Source organism: Cyprinodon variegatus, unplaced genomic scaffold (genome assembly GCF_000732505.1).
Source record: "Cyprinodon variegatus isolate N-32 unplaced genomic scaffold, C_variegatus-1.0 Scaffold174, whole genome shotgun sequence".
Taxonomy (NCBI): Eukaryota; Metazoa; Chordata; class Actinopteri; order Cyprinodontiformes; family Cyprinodontidae; genus Cyprinodon; species Cyprinodon variegatus.
This window is the reverse complement of record NW_015150627.1, coordinates 1,154,677-1,172,439: the sequence shown is the minus strand read 5'-3', so window position 1 is coordinate 1,172,439 and position 17,763 is coordinate 1,154,677. Positions and strand designations below refer to the sequence as shown.

Sequence of the window (17,763 nt, the reverse complement as noted above, 5' to 3'; positions counted from 1 at the left end):
GGTATCGATAAGCCCAAACGTTATTGATTTTCGGGTTTTGAAAAAAGTGGAACCGGGTCCTTGATGGAACCGGGTTTCGATCCCCATCCCTACTTGTTTGCACAGGAATATTAGAAATGGTTTGATCAAGTAAGATTACTAAAAGAGTAAACAGTCAGTGGGTATAAGAACAACTGACCAATTTTTTGATCAAGCAATGGTTTAAATAAACTTTCAACATAAGAGGATTATTTCTATCAACAGACTTTGAATGTGGCCAATATGATCTGATACTGATACTTTTTTAAAACCATCTTAATTCCTTCAATGGCAATGATAACTGTTTTTTCAGTAAAATAAGATTTATATATCTTGTTTTTATAGTTGCGAACTAAGTTAGCGAAATGCTTAAAAGTAAGGAGTGGAAAGGTTGGAGCAGAGAAAAGAATAGAGACAGTACACATGTACTAAAAGTTTGTTTTTAGACCTGATAACTGTGTAGATATACTTGTTTAATTTCCGTTGAGTATCTTTCGGTGAAATTGCTTCTTAAACCCACAGGGCTCTTTCTAGGAACAATTTTACAAAATTAAATGATTGCTTTCTGCAATTAAAAGACAAAACACAATGCTGGTCCATCCATTTCACAGCAGCCATGACTGTAAATGAGGCTTTAAATTCTTGGTAAGACATATCAAAGAAGTTTAATCTTGGAGTCCTAAAAAAAGGTGTGATATTTTCAAACTTTACAACTGCAAATATTCATGAGTTGTTTGTTACATTGTGCAGATAAACATAATAAAGCAATAGGACTTGTCCCCAAACTAAAAAAAGTTTCTATTGTGGTTTTCCCAAGACAAATGTTAAAGTCCTCCAAGTCTGCTTTCCTTCCCAGCTCAGTGTCTACTTTTCCTGTTGAGATAGTGTGAGAAGAACTTGGTATATTCATCAAGGTGGGCACTATCCCCTGCTGAGGTAACTCAAGGGCTTAAATACCCAAAGGATTGCTTAAACAGTAAGCCGTCTGCCCTACGTGCACTGAAGAAACTTTGTCCTTCCACTGCCTCTGTTCACATCAACAGAGACAAATGTCCATGTCTCAGACTCAGCATGTCAAATCAATGGGGGGCTCTTTTACTGGACAAAATTCTATTGTGCTTCTAATCTCTAAAAACGCTGACATGCTCTGTGCTCTGTATTATCTTTAGCTATCAGGAATTCAACCAGTGCATAAAATCTGGGACTCTTCCCATCTATATATCCAGTTAGATCAACAATTTGCTAGCAGCCAAGCATGTCAAGGCTTATCCACATGCCAAAACAGGACTACCTGGGACACATTGGTGATTTATGACTGTTCAATTAATTGAAGTGAAGTTGGTATTTTTTTTCAAGATACAATCAATGGAAATTCTAAAAACGCAATGTCAATGAGTTAGAATAGTTTTAATGGCACATTTCTAAATCTGAATTATATTTTTTAGGCACTTAAGAGAGACATTTTTTCACATTATGGCAGACAGATATAACTATGGAAATTCCCCCACTTTACTACATGTGGTTTTTGCACAGTGGAGACAAGATGAATGCTTTTAAACCAAACCATGATGTGGAATGGAAAGAACCTATGTTTGCAGGGTTCCATGACAAAATGATTTATTTGACTTATGATGAACGTACGTGTTCACAGGGTTGATTGCTTTACTGTTCTGTGATCAGTCATCTTCAAGCCACAAAAGCTATATTACCAAAGTTGCTCAGACAACTTCTTAGACAAGATGAATGCACACAAACATAAGTCAGATTTATCTCCATTATTCTGTATACTTTCAAACTTTTATCATGCAGTTTCTGTTATGCTGGTTTTTTTTATGATTTCTGATTGTCAGTATATGTGTTAATCTTAATAAATTAGAAAATTTTTGAAAAGTCAGTTAAGCTTGGCAAGTCAATCTCAGAGGTTAGCATCAATTTCTATTAATTATTATGTTCATCGCTGTAAGATCTTGAAAACCTAAACACTGGTTAACTTCTGAAATGTTACATTTAGAGACATTATGTAAGTTTGTACTGAAAAATGTCTTTAAGATAGCCTTTTTATTTGACCAGCACCAATGCATCTATAAGCCTGAAGCCTATTTTCCTGAATTTACTTTGGGTCGGAAGTTCCTGCACGTGTGGCAGATGTGACATCAAGCGTACATGTTGAATGGGCCCAACCTAGCAAGCAATTTAATATATTCAGGATGGATTTTTTTGGATAGTCAGAAGCGACCAGCATCCAGCTCAACTCAGACACCAATGGCAACTCCATGTAAGGTGAAGAAGTAAAAAAATATTTTTTTAAATTGTCAAGTACAAGAGCGAGCTACGAGAACAAGCAAAAGAGTTGCAGTTCTGTGTTTGGCCACAGGTGGCAGTATTATAAGAAACCTCTGTAATGCCTCTTTAAGGTCATGTTATTGCTTATACAATCGCAAAGAAAGGCCTCTGACTTAACAGCTCATCAGCAGACAATCAATGACACTAATAAGAGGGTAAGGCTTGAAAAGTTATTGCTAAAGAAGCTAGCTAAAGATGCATATTTACTGAAAGTTAAGTGGAAGGAAAAACTGTTTAGATAATAATAATTAAGGTCAAAGCCTATAGAGGAAGCAAAACTCGTCTAAGAGTTTGGAGGTGATCCATCAGCACTAGAGATAGCATCAGGCGATGCGTGCAAATGTTCGCCGATCCTCTGGTGCATTCAGCAGCCATGTCTTTAGATCATCCATTTCTATCCCCTCCATTTACTATAGTTGTTTAATAAAAACTGTTTTGTTTTTGTGCATTTGTTAGCATTGAGGGATTTCTATCATATAAATGTAGGAAATAAAACAAATATGACCTCCAAGAATCAGCCCCCTCGAGGAAAAATCAAATGACATCCCATATCAGGGACTGATTAGACTGATGTCAAAATAACCGCTATTGGTCCTTAAAAACAATTATCGGTTGATCTCTTATCAAATACTACAGTCCAAGTGAGTGCTTTCAGCATCACTCTACACAGATATTCAGAATCTAAGCTACTTGGGTTCCAAGGTGTAAAGTCTACACAGCCATTGATATTTTGGGGAGCCATGTTATCAGCTGGAGTTAATCAGGAGTATTGTATCAAGTCAAAAGTAAGTGTAGATATCTTACAAGACATATTGCAGCACTTCATGCTTCTCTCTGCTTACAAATTTTATGGAGAAGCTGATTTCAATTCCCACAGGATTTTGTACTTGCCCACCCTCCCAAAGGTACCAATAGCTCATTCAGTGACCATAGATCCACTGTGCATTTAGACAAGTAAACTTGTTTAACCTAAATTATCAGAGGGAATTTATGCTGTATTGTTAAAATGAAGATGTGGGTCAAAATACCAAACAATGTTGTGATTAAATCAACATGGTTTTCCTTATAACCTCAGCCGTGCCAAAGACCAATCACCACATTGACTCAATAATTAATGTAAAAGGAAATCCGACAGAGTATTGAAGGCATATTGTACAATACATTAATGCACTTTATAGCAGGCTGACATTTCTGCATTTCAAAAATATATTTTTGTTCTCTTTAAGTAATACTCTAAATCAGGTGTCTGCAACCTGCAGCTCTGGATAACAAGTGGCTCTTTGGACCCTCTATAATAGCTTCTAACCATTGCTATAAATTATAAAGCACCAACTAAAGGTCTCCAAAGTCTATAATAACACGCACCAGTGTTGGAAGCTTTAGGAGGTTTTTCAAAGACTTTCTGAGTTGGATTTTCCAAACAGAATTACATTTAAAGAACCTATATGTTTTCACATTTTTTGTTTGTCATTACCATGGAAACGTTGATCTTTTTTCACTGTTTTCCACAAAAATCAACTCCTATAGAAGAAACTTTATGCATTTAATTTTTTCTCACTTCAAACCCTTATAGTAAAAATAATATAGCAAATATTTTCTGCATTTTTCGGACTATAAATGGGACTTTTTTAGATGTTTTGGCCGGGGGTGCGACGTATATTCTAGGGTAACTTCTAAATGAAAAATACACCAGTAGATTTTCAATAAATTCACTGTAATAAAACAATTTACGTGACAGAGTCTCTATGTTTTAAAATAGCCACCAGAGAAGGGAATGCATCATGGGCACAGTGGCATGCGGCCACCCTATAGGTCAATCTGGTGGTCAAAATACCACCAAAAAATGCACTTGCGATTATGACATTTCACTTTATAACTGTGTAATGTATCTTTAAAATATGTTTTATTGGTTAACTAAAAAAATAAAAGAACTTTGATGTGTTCTTATTTATTCAGAAACATAATACACTTTAGCTGCATGGTATTTTAATAGATTTATTGACATTTGTTGAGAACAAAAGATCCATTAAAGGAGTTTGTACAGTCCATAACTGACTAAATTGTACATGATGGGCATTGAATTTCTCCAGACTGGCTAAGTGAGAAAAAATGGTTCATACTCCAGCTCTTTAGCAAAGACACAATGGAAACTCACCATTTTGTTTCCAACGCTTACAGGCTATGAGGCAGAGAGTGAAAATACTTTCCCTTTCCAAAAAAATGGGGGGATACAGGGAGGGGGGTTCTTTTTGATTGTAGCTTTAAAAAAAGGAAATCTGACACGCAATGTGGGGGCAAAGGATAAAGCCTTGATGTTTTTCCAGAATCGGGGATTGAGGGTGGGGTGGGGGTTAAATAGCATAAGGAGCACGGACTTGCCAAAGACTACCAAGCTATTCAGCTCTTGTCAGCTTCCATTTAAATGAACTCACCATGAAGTCTGGCTTAAATAGTCACACCAGCAACCTTTGGTACGGTTTCGGTTCTTTCTGTTGCAAGATAGGATTGCACTTCATACAAAGAATAGTTTTTGAAACATGTCAATAATGCAGTCAGCATTGCTCTGTAAACAAATTTAAACTTTTGTCAAGAAAAATTGAATAATGTACATCTATTGGGCCAAACTAAGTCTTTCTATTTAAATATCAAAATAAAAACACTGCAAAACAACAACACCAGAACGTGGAAAAGCCTGACTCTGTCTTTCTCTCATTTCCAAAGAAAACCACCCCTGATAGTTGTCAGCTGTGAGGTTGTGTGTAAGTTGTGCAGTAATGTGAATCACGAGGGGAGGGTTTCATTTGGGAATCTGTGCTTGGGTCTAATGGTGTGAGAGAAAATAAGGATGACTGCAAGACGCAGCAAAGCATCTGGACTTCCACATAAAACCCACCTACACAGATCCTCATTGCCCAGGCATGCATGTAACCTGTCCACTTCTGCAGAAAGAGATACGGAGCCAGAATCATTACTAAAATGATTAGCTATATCTAGTATCCTAGATATAGCTGTTTCAATAAAAAATATATTCATTTTTAAATATGCTGACAGAAGCCATTTGATGGCAGCAAAAAAGCTTATCTACTATTGAGCTTATACTTTTCACTTCTCTTCTACCAACAGCTGTGAGATCTTCTTTTTGACTAAACCCATAATGTTAATAAGGAGAGAAGCTCATTAAGAGCAGGTGGGAAAATTAGAGACCTTCAACTGAGTGGTGGACAATAAGAGAGAGACACCGAGAGCATGAAGCAGAGGAAAAAAATCAGCTGAAGCTCAAAATAAGTAAACATTTGTATATGAATAGTTATGGTAATTATAAAAATGGCATTTTTGTTTTCCTTTCTGGCTGCTTTTATGCAAATAAAGCATATCTAATGACTGCAAAGTTACTGCACTCAGCCCCAATCATACTAGCATGGTTTATTCATTTATTTCGGGAATGCTCATTAAATCAGTGAGTGTCATTTCTTCAATTGATTCACTTTTTTAAAAGAATATTTTCCATTAACAGCAAATGTCAAAACAATCTTAGACCAACCGTCACCAGGATTTAGGGACAGGTCCTATTAAGAGATAGACTGATCCATCTAACAGCTGGTTTCCCCGATAATCATGTTCTTTTCTTCTATTGGTATCGGCTGGGAAATGCACGTGTTCACTAATTCACTAGTGCATTCAGCAGCCATGCCTTGAGATCAAGTGAATCAGGTGCATTCCTGCTTCCTCCATTTTCTATCTGCTGTCAATGTTTTGTTTGGTTTTATAATAAATATTATTTTTTTTCTTTTAAATTAGACTTGTGTAACATTTGTAATGAATGTTTCATGTTTTTCATGTAAATAGAGGAAGAAAAAGTTACATTGTCGTTTTGTTCAAGTACGCCTGTATAGTATACATTTCATAGCGACCTAATCAATCCTTTTGTTCACTTAATTACAAATTAATATTAGAACAACTTTATATACATGTAATAATAACTCTCTGTTCAAATGAGGAGTTATGGAATGTTTAGGAATCTTCAAAAAGTGTACAGGCTGAAATACAAAAACTATCCCATCATAGCAGTCCTGGAGTTTAAAGTCCTTTCAATGAGCCCTAACTGTAATATAGCTCTTTTTTTACCCCACCCCCACCTGTTGCTGCTGGTAAGCGGGCTGAATGAATGCCTCTACTTTTTCAGATATATGCCTATTACATATTTATTTTCCCTAAAACGGAGTGTTGGCAGACCTCGGCGGGTTAGATTTAGACATCCATCGATAAAATCTTTTTGTTTTGGGCTGATGCCAAATCGGTTTAACCGATTCCAGATACTGATTGATTGGACATTGCTTCTATTTCCTCCTTTTACATGACAAAAATCCCACAATGCTAACCAATGCTACAAAAAAATCCAATATAAACAAAAAAAGAAGCCTTTATTAACAAATAAAAAATAACATTAACAACAGAATATCAATGTATACGCTTAAAGTGATCTCAAGGCCCCTGCTAAACCATCTAATGATACGGCGGACATGTGTATGCAGGAACCACTGCCTCCTTGCAGCAAGAAGGTTCCGGGTTCAGTTCCCGGCGCAGGGTCTTTCTGCATGGAGTTTGCATTTTCTCTCTGTGCATGTGAGGGTTCTTTCCGGGTACTCCGGCTTCCTCCCACAGTCCAAAAACATGACTGTAAGGTTAATTGGCTTCTCTAAATTCTCCTTAGGTTTGAGTGTGTATGTGAATGGTTGTTTGTCCTGTTCATCTCTGAGTTGTCCTATGACAGACTGGCTACCTGTCCAGGGTGTACCCCGCCTCTCGCCCGTAGATAGCTGGAGATAGGCACCAGCACCCCTCACGACCCCGCTTGGGGTAAGCGTGACAGAGAAAATAAAAGGTTTCTTTATTCCACAAATTACAAGCATAATTCCCTTTTGTTTAAGACAGATACATAGAACAACCTCAACCTTTTAGGCCACATAAACAACTATTGGCAAATTTGGAAAATGATATTTCTCCTGTCCCTACTAATGTTGGTCACTATGCTCCATATCGGCGATGGGGATGAAGGTGGATAGTAGCCATTAGTCTAAAGAAGAGCTTTAATGTGTTACACTTTCAATAGCTGACTAACAAACTTTTCAAAGTATTTATTTTCCATTTGGTACATATTGATATTGGGATAAAAGCTGTTATTATTTCCCACCCCATGCATGAAGTTACAGAACTGTAGAGATCCTTCAGTGACACACTGCAGCCCCTAAATGCACCATGGAGCGTCATCACAGATCCTTCTTCCCAGCAGTTCTAAGACATTATAACCACCACTTTTTCAACAACCTCAATAGGTTGTTACATTCATGCTGATTTTGCACAGTTTCTATCTTAGTCAGTTAAATAACATGCTGTTGTCATTTTGCACATCTCTGATGTTGCTGCTTTTTTCCAAATATCCATTACTGTAAAAATGTCTATAGCTGCACATTAACAATTTTATTCTCCAGTGCACAGTTTTATATTGTTAAAACACTTTACAGTACAGTATTTTATTCTTTATCATTTAACTCGTCACCAGTATGTTATTCTTATTCACTTTTATAAGGTCCACATTTGTGTGACAATATTTTCTGTAATCTTTTTGCTGCTGTAAACACCAGAATTTCCCCATATTGGGACAATAAAGGGATTTTCTATTCTAATGCATAGATTTCTTTTGCATGCAACAATCTTAAAATGTTGCAGCATGCTAACTATATACAAATGTGACAAAAAGGAAAGGATGTGACAGTAACCCTTGGGTAATCTGCATGAGATTTTAGACAATTACCCAATTATCCTATACATTATGATAGGTAATTAGACTTTTTGTTTTACTCAAGCAATCACGGTGGAAACAGAAAGGTTTGGCTTCTGCATAACGCACAGCAACGGAAGCTTGAAGAAACGCCCCTGGGTTTAAAAAAAATGCAGATTAGGGTAATTAAATATGGCGTAGTTTGGATGTAGGGAGTAAAACGTGGGAGTTAAAAAGGTGAAGTCAATCTAGTGGGGGGCAGGAGGGAAAAAACTCGCATTCCAAAGATTCCCACACTCTTAAAACTCACCTGATTTTTATTTATTTTTTGTCCCCAAGCAAGGTTATAGGAGCATGCTCATTATTTAATGTGGGTTAAATAGTGGCAAAAGAACAGTTTTCTCCCTTTTTTTTGTACTATTTGGTTATGTTTTTGCAGCAACGGGGGAAAAAAGGACGTTGAGGAAACACCGTGGAGAGTCTTCCATGAAAGGTGCGCGCTGTCTGCGAGAAACTGATCCAAAGAAGAGGATTAACGGAGAATTGGATTGATTCCTGCTGGAAAGACGCTTTGAAAGAGCTTATCTTGTCTTTTTCCACGCACATAAAGCGCTCCCCTTTGAAAGTCTCCAAGACTTTCAGAGTTGCCACTTTCGTCCTGCTTGTTCTCCGCGCAGCAGAGATGCTCTCTCCCCTCCTAAAAAATTACTCCGCACTTCGCAATGCCACAGAAAACAGACCAAAAAGAGAACAATCAGCATACCTTGTGAGGACGGTTGCTGCGCCGGGATGAGCTGTGGCTCAGACCTACGTGGAGACGCGTAACTTCATCTGTAAAGTCCGGTTTCTTACTCCCATGCATGTGGAAGGACGGAACTCGTGTCCATACTCGAGGGGAAGAAGAGACAACCCCTTCCCAGCTTCCAGCAGCGGTCCCAAGCACAGCGAGCAGGCATGACGTCAGCGGGAATGCATGAGCCGGAGCGCACTCCTGATTGGTTGTGACAAGGCGAGGGGGCATTTCGGAGGAGGTTCAGACGCTTGAAACGACCAATAAGAAAACAGATGATAGTTACCGTGGTTACAGCGGTTTGTCAACCTATACACTGTAAAGAGAGGAAAAGGTGGTGAGTTGAACTTTTAAGAGCTCTAAAGGCAACTTATTCAACTTAGTAGATTCGGTTTCTCTAATTTTCAAGATTCAGAGGCTTATTTGCTAATTTTTATGGTATGGTCAAAGTATTTACTGATTTTGAATATAGTGTTTATCCTGGTGTAGGAATCTAACCTAATTCGTTTATCATCCATGCAGTTCAAATGCTCAGATATTAAAATTCACTTTTATTTTTTTTTGCAGATGGAAGTTTTTATTGGTGCAGTATTGTGTCCTGGGTGATAACTATCTTATTATCTTCCATAATGTGCACAGTCACCTATACATTCATTAACACAGTTGATGGGATCATGGGTTATACCATTGGTAACCAGTTAAAAATCAGCGGGGGCCGAATAAAGAAAATCCTCAACCAGTAAAGGTCCGGAGACATTTTTAATTATAACCTACTACTTTGAACTGAATATTATACTGAAATGAAAAGGAGGTTTTTATGCATCCATGTATATTATACATTGAATTTTTAAATAATACAAAATATATATATATATAAAAAAATTATTTTGAAGTAGAGAACAACAATAGACCAGTTTGGTATATAGACAATTCCCTGATTCACATACTTTACAAAACAGTGGAACTGAAATTGTTATATTTTTCTTTTTGATGGCTAATTGAGAGCAGTGGGCTTTAGGCTGCCCTGCAAAGCTTTAAACCTGGGCTTAAATGGCGAAAAAGCCATTCTCAAGCACATATCAAGGTGCTCATTTGTGAGTCTGGATCCATATTTATTTTTTGGTTATGTTCATGGGGGAGAATCTTGCTAAACAGCAGTAAGGTGAGCCAAACATACTCAAAATGTGCAGGGTCATCTTTGTGTCACAAGTTCACCGCAGTTCTTCCAGCACTCCACACTTGCTCTGCTTTCTTTTTCTCATCGTCTTTTCCTTCTTTCCTGCCACCCTGCTTACCACAGGTTTACTGCTGTGTCTAAAAGTAGCTTGCAGCAGCGACCCTGACTGACGCAGCTCATTGGCTAATTAGTATCACCTGCAGCCTGGTGCCGTACATTCCGGAGTGCTTTACCAAATTAACAGGAGAAGTGGCGCAAGTGCAGTTAGACACTGTCCTCGGACAACAAGTGGTAATTGATAAATGTTTTAAATCAGGTTGGTCGGATTAGCCAGCCGGTGGGTCGGGATCCGGACTGAGGTCCGCTAATCTGTGACCTCTGGTCTATACTCATATTCAACTTGTCATCTAATGCTGGCGGTGATGTAAGCAGAAACACCCATATTCCTTCTCTATAGATACCTCCTCCAGCTCCTCTTGGGGAAGTCAGAGTTGCCCCAGCTTGGCTAAGAGATAGAGTCCCTTCAAGCAGTGGCGCCTCCAGAAATGTATCATAGGGGTGGCCAGATGGGGCCACTAATCTTGAGTGGCACACTGAAACTAAAAGCCATAATTTCAGGGTTTGAAGCTACTATTGTGGTAAACATGCCTGTAGAAATCCTAAAGACTTAAGTAAACACCACTCATATCTTGGATTTTTGTGTGTTTTTTAATGTTATGTTGCTGGTTGTGCATGATGGGATGAAATGCTAAACTCATGCTACTACAACTTACACTGGCGAGTGGGGTGGCCAGGGCATTGCACAGGGTGGCAGTGGCCACCCCTAGCCACCCCCTGGTGTCACCACTGCCTTCAAGGTGTCCTAGGTTATGTCCCTGGCCTCATTTTGTTGGGATGTGGCTGGGCTGGTTCCTTAGGCAATAGTTGCCTCCTCAGATGACTCCTTTCGATATGAAGAATCAATGACTATACTGTATTGAGAATCTTGCTTATTTTTCTTATTTTCAACAAATATCATAATTGTAATGTTCACTTATTTCAGTAACACGATTCAAGTAAAATAAAGATGTAGTTTCATTATTAATAAAGTATATATATTAAAGAAGTATTTATTAATTCATAAATGTGGGCTTAATGAAAAGCAAGTTGACAAGGTACTTTTAATCTGACAAATAAGCCTTTTTGCAAATTCTAATTCTTTTTGTACTCTCAATTTATGCTTCTAATTCTAAAGAATACATTTTCTGATGAACAAAAAAATAAGCATAAATAAAATCAACCCAGATTAAGGAGTCTATGAAAATAATAGCTGTAAATGAATGTAATTCCTAGACAGGCTTCTAAGTGCATAACTAGTTACTTAATACATTTTCATGTTTACCTTTTAGAAAGTTATGATCTTTCTTCTGAATGGTGGCCAAAAGAGGCATGTCAAGATGATCAAATACTGCTGAAAGTCAGATGACTGGACCCGTTCTAAACAGATCACGAACATTACTGAGTTAAGAAATTGAATAACAGGCCAAGAAAAAAAAAAGAAGGATCCAAGATTTTGCACTGGAACAGAACAGCTGATCTTTTCATGCATCAAGCAATATGTGATCTGGAAAAGGCAACAGTACTTTACTGCTCAAGTTGATCAGGGTAACATTTAATTACTCATGTCTCATTTCCTATTTCCTTGCATTATAAACATGACACAACACAGCGGCACGTTTGTTTTCACCTCTGACTACAAGACAGAGGGAAAGGCCATGCTTATCTTGGCTCCCTGCACAAGAAGCAAGTTGGTAAGGGAGCTAAAATATTTCTAAATCTCACTGTAGAACTGCAGCAAAGAGCAGCTTGGGTCACCCATAAAGCGATAGATGAAGTTTACTTGGCAACTAGTTGCATAGGAGGAATATCTTCCCATGCTCAATGTAAACATATGGAGTTTGCTTAGCTATGTTAATCTAAATGCTTTGGTCAGGACTAAGATAAATAATTTTATTATGCCCACTCTTAAGTATTGCACAGGATCATTTCTGTTCTGGAAGCATTTCTTTTTTAAATCTGTAAGAAATAATATGCATCCAGTCAGCATGGCACCACAAAGACTTTAACTTTAGACAGTAAATTTCACTGCTAAGCTGCTGCTCATTTACTGTGTACACTATGTGTATACAAAATGACTATAAAAATTGTCTAAGTCTATGACTTTAAAACACACAATTTTATTGGCAGCACTTCTTTTTCATGTGGGATGCATGCCTCTATGAATAACCACACCCAAATTGCTTTTGTTTTTTGTACTAAATAATGCTGCAGTGAAAGGAATATATTTAGACCTCTATGCTCACCAGTAATTGTTTGGGTTTATGTAAATTTGAAGAGAAGAAATCTCTCATTTTGAAAAGCAAACTAAATGCATGTGCTGTAGACCCACAGAATTAAGCCAGGATCATAGAATAGAGTAGAATAGAATAGAAAATCCCTTTATTGTCCCACAACCGGGAAATTCTGGTGTTTAAAGCAGCAAAAAGATTATAGAAAATGTTCACATATATGTAGACCTTATAAAAATGTATAACAATAACATAATAGTGAGGAGTTAAAACATTAACAATAAAATACTGTAATGTAAACTATTTTAACAATATAGAACTGTGCAACTGGAGAATAAATAACCAATATACAGCTATGAACATTTTCATAGTAATGGATATTTGAAAATAGCAGCAACATCAGAGATTCGCAAAAGGACAGCAGGTTGTTATTCAACTGACTAAGATAGAAACTTTGCAAAATCAGAATGAAAGTACAACTTATTAAGATTTCACTCCATTTATGAAACAAATTCTAATAATGCAGAATATTTGGTTGATCCTCTTTGATGTTTTGCTCTCTGAACTTTGCAATACCACACCATTGGTTCACATACTGCTGTGTTTTTGTCTTGACTTATTTCTGTTACTTTATCTTAGTATTTTCAACCAATGCTTATCTGCTTTATTAATGCAAGTTATTGCCTGAGCAAAATGTCTTTGCTGATTTTTTTTTTTTTTTCAAACAATGATGCTTTACTCTATTTTTTAAAAGGGAATCTACTGCATAGAAGATGCAGAACAAGAGTGCTCTGAATCTACCCAGACTCCCCTCAAGCCACAGGGCAGAAGATGCTGGTNTTTTTAAAAGGGAATCTACTGCATAGAAGATGCAGAACAAGAGTGCTCTGAATCTACCCAGACTCCCCTCAAGCCACAGGGCAGAAGATGCTGGTGAGTTAATAAGAAGAGGGTCTGATGTGTTACTGACTTCCGACAAAGTGGCCTACTGAACTGCTGTACGTCTCTTTCTCACTAAACCTGTCGAAAGCCCCAGGTGCTGCCATATTTAAGACGTTTTTGTCAGAGGCTATGTTTTTTCTCTTCCTTTGCCTTTCTTCCCAAGTTGCAAGTGAAGCACTTAGAAAAAATATGTCTGACGGTATGAGGTTACTGTCTGCTAACCCCACTGTGCGGTAATGTCTAAAATATCCATATGGTTTCTCAGTCCCTCAGCCTGCCTCTATATTATCTTCTCAGTTGAAGTCGGCATTAAAGTTTCCCTTCAGACATAAAGCAAAGAGTGGAGTGTTTCAAGTATTCCAATTCAACCATTTCATTTGCTTTTATTCATGCAGAAAAACTGACACTGCGGATGGAAAACAGTCCTGGCAGCTCCAGGTACAAACCGACTGAATATGAAACGCTGCAGGCCTTTGTGGATGCCAGTCGCCTGGAGTACAATCTCATTGAACAAAAGGTAGATTTTGTTATCAGGATCATCCATGACCTAAAAACAATCCAGCATGAAATTAATCCCAGGTATATTTAACAATGCTGTGATTTAGCAGCAAATGAGGAGGAAATTGTTGTAAAGTCACTCGGTATCCTTAGCAGGGCATGAAGTGACAAAAACCTGAGGTTGATGAGTGATTACCACACAGTATTACTCCATTAATACCAAATTGCATATTTTTACTATGTGAAACACATTCTTTTAAATTGACTCCATTGCACATTCAGTTAGATTACAAACATAAATTTGTGCATTAAGGGTCCTGCAATGGAGAATAAAGGTGCTGTGAATATTAATTTAGTTCTTTGTTGTTTCAAATGAAACCATTTGAAGTTCTTATTCATGTGTCTCTGAGTATAGTGAACAGTTATTGGTCAGCGGTTATTAAGTAGTTAAACCTGGTTTGTTTTAATTAGTGAGCTGTCAGAAGTTGGACTGCATCATTTCCATGGCTTCTTTTATGCTGCTTTCTGTGCATTAAAGATAAGACTGACTATATGTTCATATTAAGTTACTCTGCTGACATGAAATGAAAAGAAAAGAAGCCCCTTTCAACTTCGCTCTTTATGGCAAGCGATGAATAAAAGCTTCTGAGCTGCTTTGAGCTTGGAATATGTTTTGCATTATGAGGAACTACTGGGTACATTTCAAAACACTAAACTCTTGACATCACAAAAATAGAGTGGGCTTAGATTTAGGTTTATATCTGTTTTGGTCTGAAGTTGGATTATGGGAAATAGAACAAAAGCATTTTTTCAAACAGTGACTTGAACCATTTCACCTGTTAATTCATGATAAAGTTGAAGTGGAAGACCTTTATCTCTAGGATGGAACGGGAAGAATACAACTTCAACACCTAGTTAAAAAAAAATGAATACTGATAAAAAAAATATTTAAAAAAGTCAAATGACATTGAAACTTGAAAGTGAGCTCTATTACTCTCATACTGTAGGCATAGAATAATATTTATTATTAAAATAGAAATGTTAGCTCAATTGAAAAATGAAGTGTGTAATAAATGTTAAAACTAAAACCTTGATATTTTTTCAGATTCAGATTTCCCACACAACAAAGTAAACAAATAGTCTCACAAGACCAAGATCTAAAAATACTCTTCTGCTTATCCAAGATCAGTTCATGGGGGTATTAGCTTCAGTAGTGTTAGGGATCATCTTTTTAATCATCTAGACACATATGCTTCTCCTAAAATCTTAATTTTTTCTTTGAATATAATGTAATTATGTATAAGTTCTATGTGGTCTATTTACTCTCCCTCATAAATTGAAGGAGACATCACTTTTGTTGCGATAAAGGTAATCATCTTCACTGATGTAAGCTAAAAACTTATCTAAACTCGTTCTTTGCTCGGCTCAAAATAAAGAGTTGAGTTTAGCTCAATCGAAGACTCAGTCATTTAAGAAAAAGATGTTAGTACTGTGGACTACTTCTGGGGTAAAAAAAACTGGAGGAACCATAGACGCAAAGTCTGGTCTTTAAATAACAGCAGGGAATCCCAGACTCTCCATCTCCAGGATAAGTCAGAAAGCATCTATGCTGCATAAAGTTCGTCTGACAGGTTCTTGGCCTTCGCTACGATCTTCTCTCTGTGTGACCCCATGCTTCTTGCTGCAGATATGCACTTGCTCCAAAGATCCTGCATAGATTAAGCAGGGATAAAAAAAAATGAAAAAAGAGACCTTTTGGGAGGAGACAGCCCATCTGGCGTTTGGAATGTGTCTTTCTCTGTATTACATGTAAGACTAAGAACACAAACAAGTTTAGATTAGATGCCTAATTATTGACTTCCGAAAGCTGATATTTAAAAGTTAATATTACAAATCATTGTTCATAACATAATGAACATAATGATGAACTGCTTCATGTCTATCAAACAAAACGGGAATGTTTTGCCTCAGAGCAGAACTATCTTTTGTTTTGTTGGTAACACATTTTGCCTTCCCCTCATCAACGTTTATCTATCTGGATTTATATGTAAGTTGTATGCTCTTAATAGGAAGCTAAGGATAAACACTGTTATGGATTTTTTACGAGCCATAGACGAGCACATTTTTTTTCTCTTCTCTAAGTGTTAATATTTGACTCTACTCAGGACAGAAAAATAATATCACCACATATCATACAACAAATAACAATGCAATTTAATTGCTTTATGTAGACCTATTTTGTCTAGGGGAGACTTAAATATTACCGTAGATATTAAACTATTTAAGAAGACACATCAACATATTTAATCCAGGCGAGTCATTTTCACTCTATCAGAATATGACTGAAACATTCCTATATTTAAGAATCTAAATTCACTAGATCTCATATATATTAATTACACAGCAAATAAAAAACTTTCCTGTTAATTTTATGATCCAAGTAATGGTATTAAAAAATCTTACATTTAGAATATCACATCAGGCCAGCAAAGAAAACACTTTGATACAGGTGATAAAATAGAAAGCATTTTTAATAGTTTTTATAGGTTGATATTTTCAACAGAAACTTAAGTGTACTTTGTGCACTTAAATAAACAAAACAAAAAAAAGAGATTTTTTTTCTATAGCTCATTAAAAAGTTAGGAAATCCTAACATTTAATAGCTGATGCAGGGGTGGGGGTAACCTAAAAAAAAATGTCATGTAGTGATTCTTATGGCCACCTTGCAAAATCTAACATGCCTCATAGGTAGCTCCCCTTCCTCATCACATTCAGACAGATGTTTGGGGTGTTGCTTGTCTGCAGATGCTGTTTCAAGTCACCCCATAGCATTGTTAAAAGACCAAGGTCCAGTTTTCCTCATGCCATGGACTTCCCATTTTACAATTCTCAGTCTGTCCAAGGTGGATTTACTAGTGTTTTTTGCAGCTGTTAGGTCGCAGGGTTTAATTCGTCCTACACTTTATTTTTTTCAAACACTTTTTTCCAGGTACTCTATAACACACAGTAAAGCTTATGGTGGATTTTATGATCCTGAGCTGACCAGGCGCTGCTGCAGCCAGAACAATCCCACAGTTGACACTATGCCTCACAGTTAGCATGAGGTTCTTTTCCTGGAATGTTGAATTTGGTTTTTGTCACACATTTAATCATGTTTTTCATAGAGATTTGCTAAACTTAAGCAATTTCTTTCTGACTATACCTTAAACCATCTATGCATCCAAAGTTTTGCTACAATTGCTTGTTGTTAAAATGTCTTAGTTATTTCGTTGTATGATCATATTGCTAGATAAGAGAATATTTCAAAAGTATTATAATAAGTATGTAATGGTGATAAAAACACTGCGATATATTTATGACAACAATGAGTGTATGTGAACTTTGACACATAAAGGGACCATAGTAACATTAATAAAAAAAAAAAAACCAACCCTGACTGTTTGTTTGTATTTTACTCTGTATGTGAAATTTTATTGTGTACAATTATCTGAATCACTAGCCTGTGCATAAAAACAAAACAAAGAATTGCTTCACTGACAGTTCTCAGAAGAACATGCAAAATATAAGCAAAACAAATGAGACTAGATTAAGGCTTTTGTATGCTTCTATTTCTCCTAATAATATGCCTCATGCATATAATGCAACTGTCTATTTGACTATTTCAATTTTCCACTGTTTATTTTGATGTCTCCGTTGAATTACCTCAGCTTACGAGACTCATATACACAATGATGCGAATCAAGACTACAGTAAATGTCTCTAGAAAGAAGGTTGTTGTAATTAGATATAAAAGGCTTACTGTTTCTATTATGAGGTAAACCTGTTTCAGGGCTCAATTTGCAACAGTCTTTCTTCTAAAAGTTTCTCTTTTGACTTTTAGAGAATGCAT

The 17,763-nt window shown here is 36.7% G+C and overlaps 2 protein-coding genes across 2 annotated transcripts in view; one reads left to right on the top strand and one right to left on the bottom strand.

Moving 5' to 3' along the window:
- The window catches only part of pkp4 (plakophilin 4), a 108,928-nt gene extending 99,867 nt beyond the window's left edge, over positions 1 to 9,061 (bottom strand). The window contains exon 1 of the mRNA XM_015378543.1: positions 8,904 to 9,061. The gene's annotated coding sequence lies outside the window, so the exon portion shown is untranslated. The remainder of the gene's footprint in view (positions 1 to 8,903) is intronic.
- A 4,218-nt stretch (positions 9,062 to 13,279) lies between these two features.
- The window catches only part of ccdc148 (coiled-coil domain containing 148), a 45,825-nt gene continuing 41,341 nt past the window's right edge, over positions 13,280 to 17,763 (top strand). Inside the window, exons 1-2 of the mRNA XM_015378540.1 lie at positions 13,280 to 13,367; positions 13,772 to 13,893. Of these exons, the coding sequence (XP_015234026.1) occupies positions 13,304 to 13,367; positions 13,772 to 13,893 (186 nt within the window). The 5' untranslated portion in view covers positions 13,280 to 13,303. The remainder of the gene's footprint in view (positions 13,368 to 13,771; positions 13,894 to 17,763) is intronic.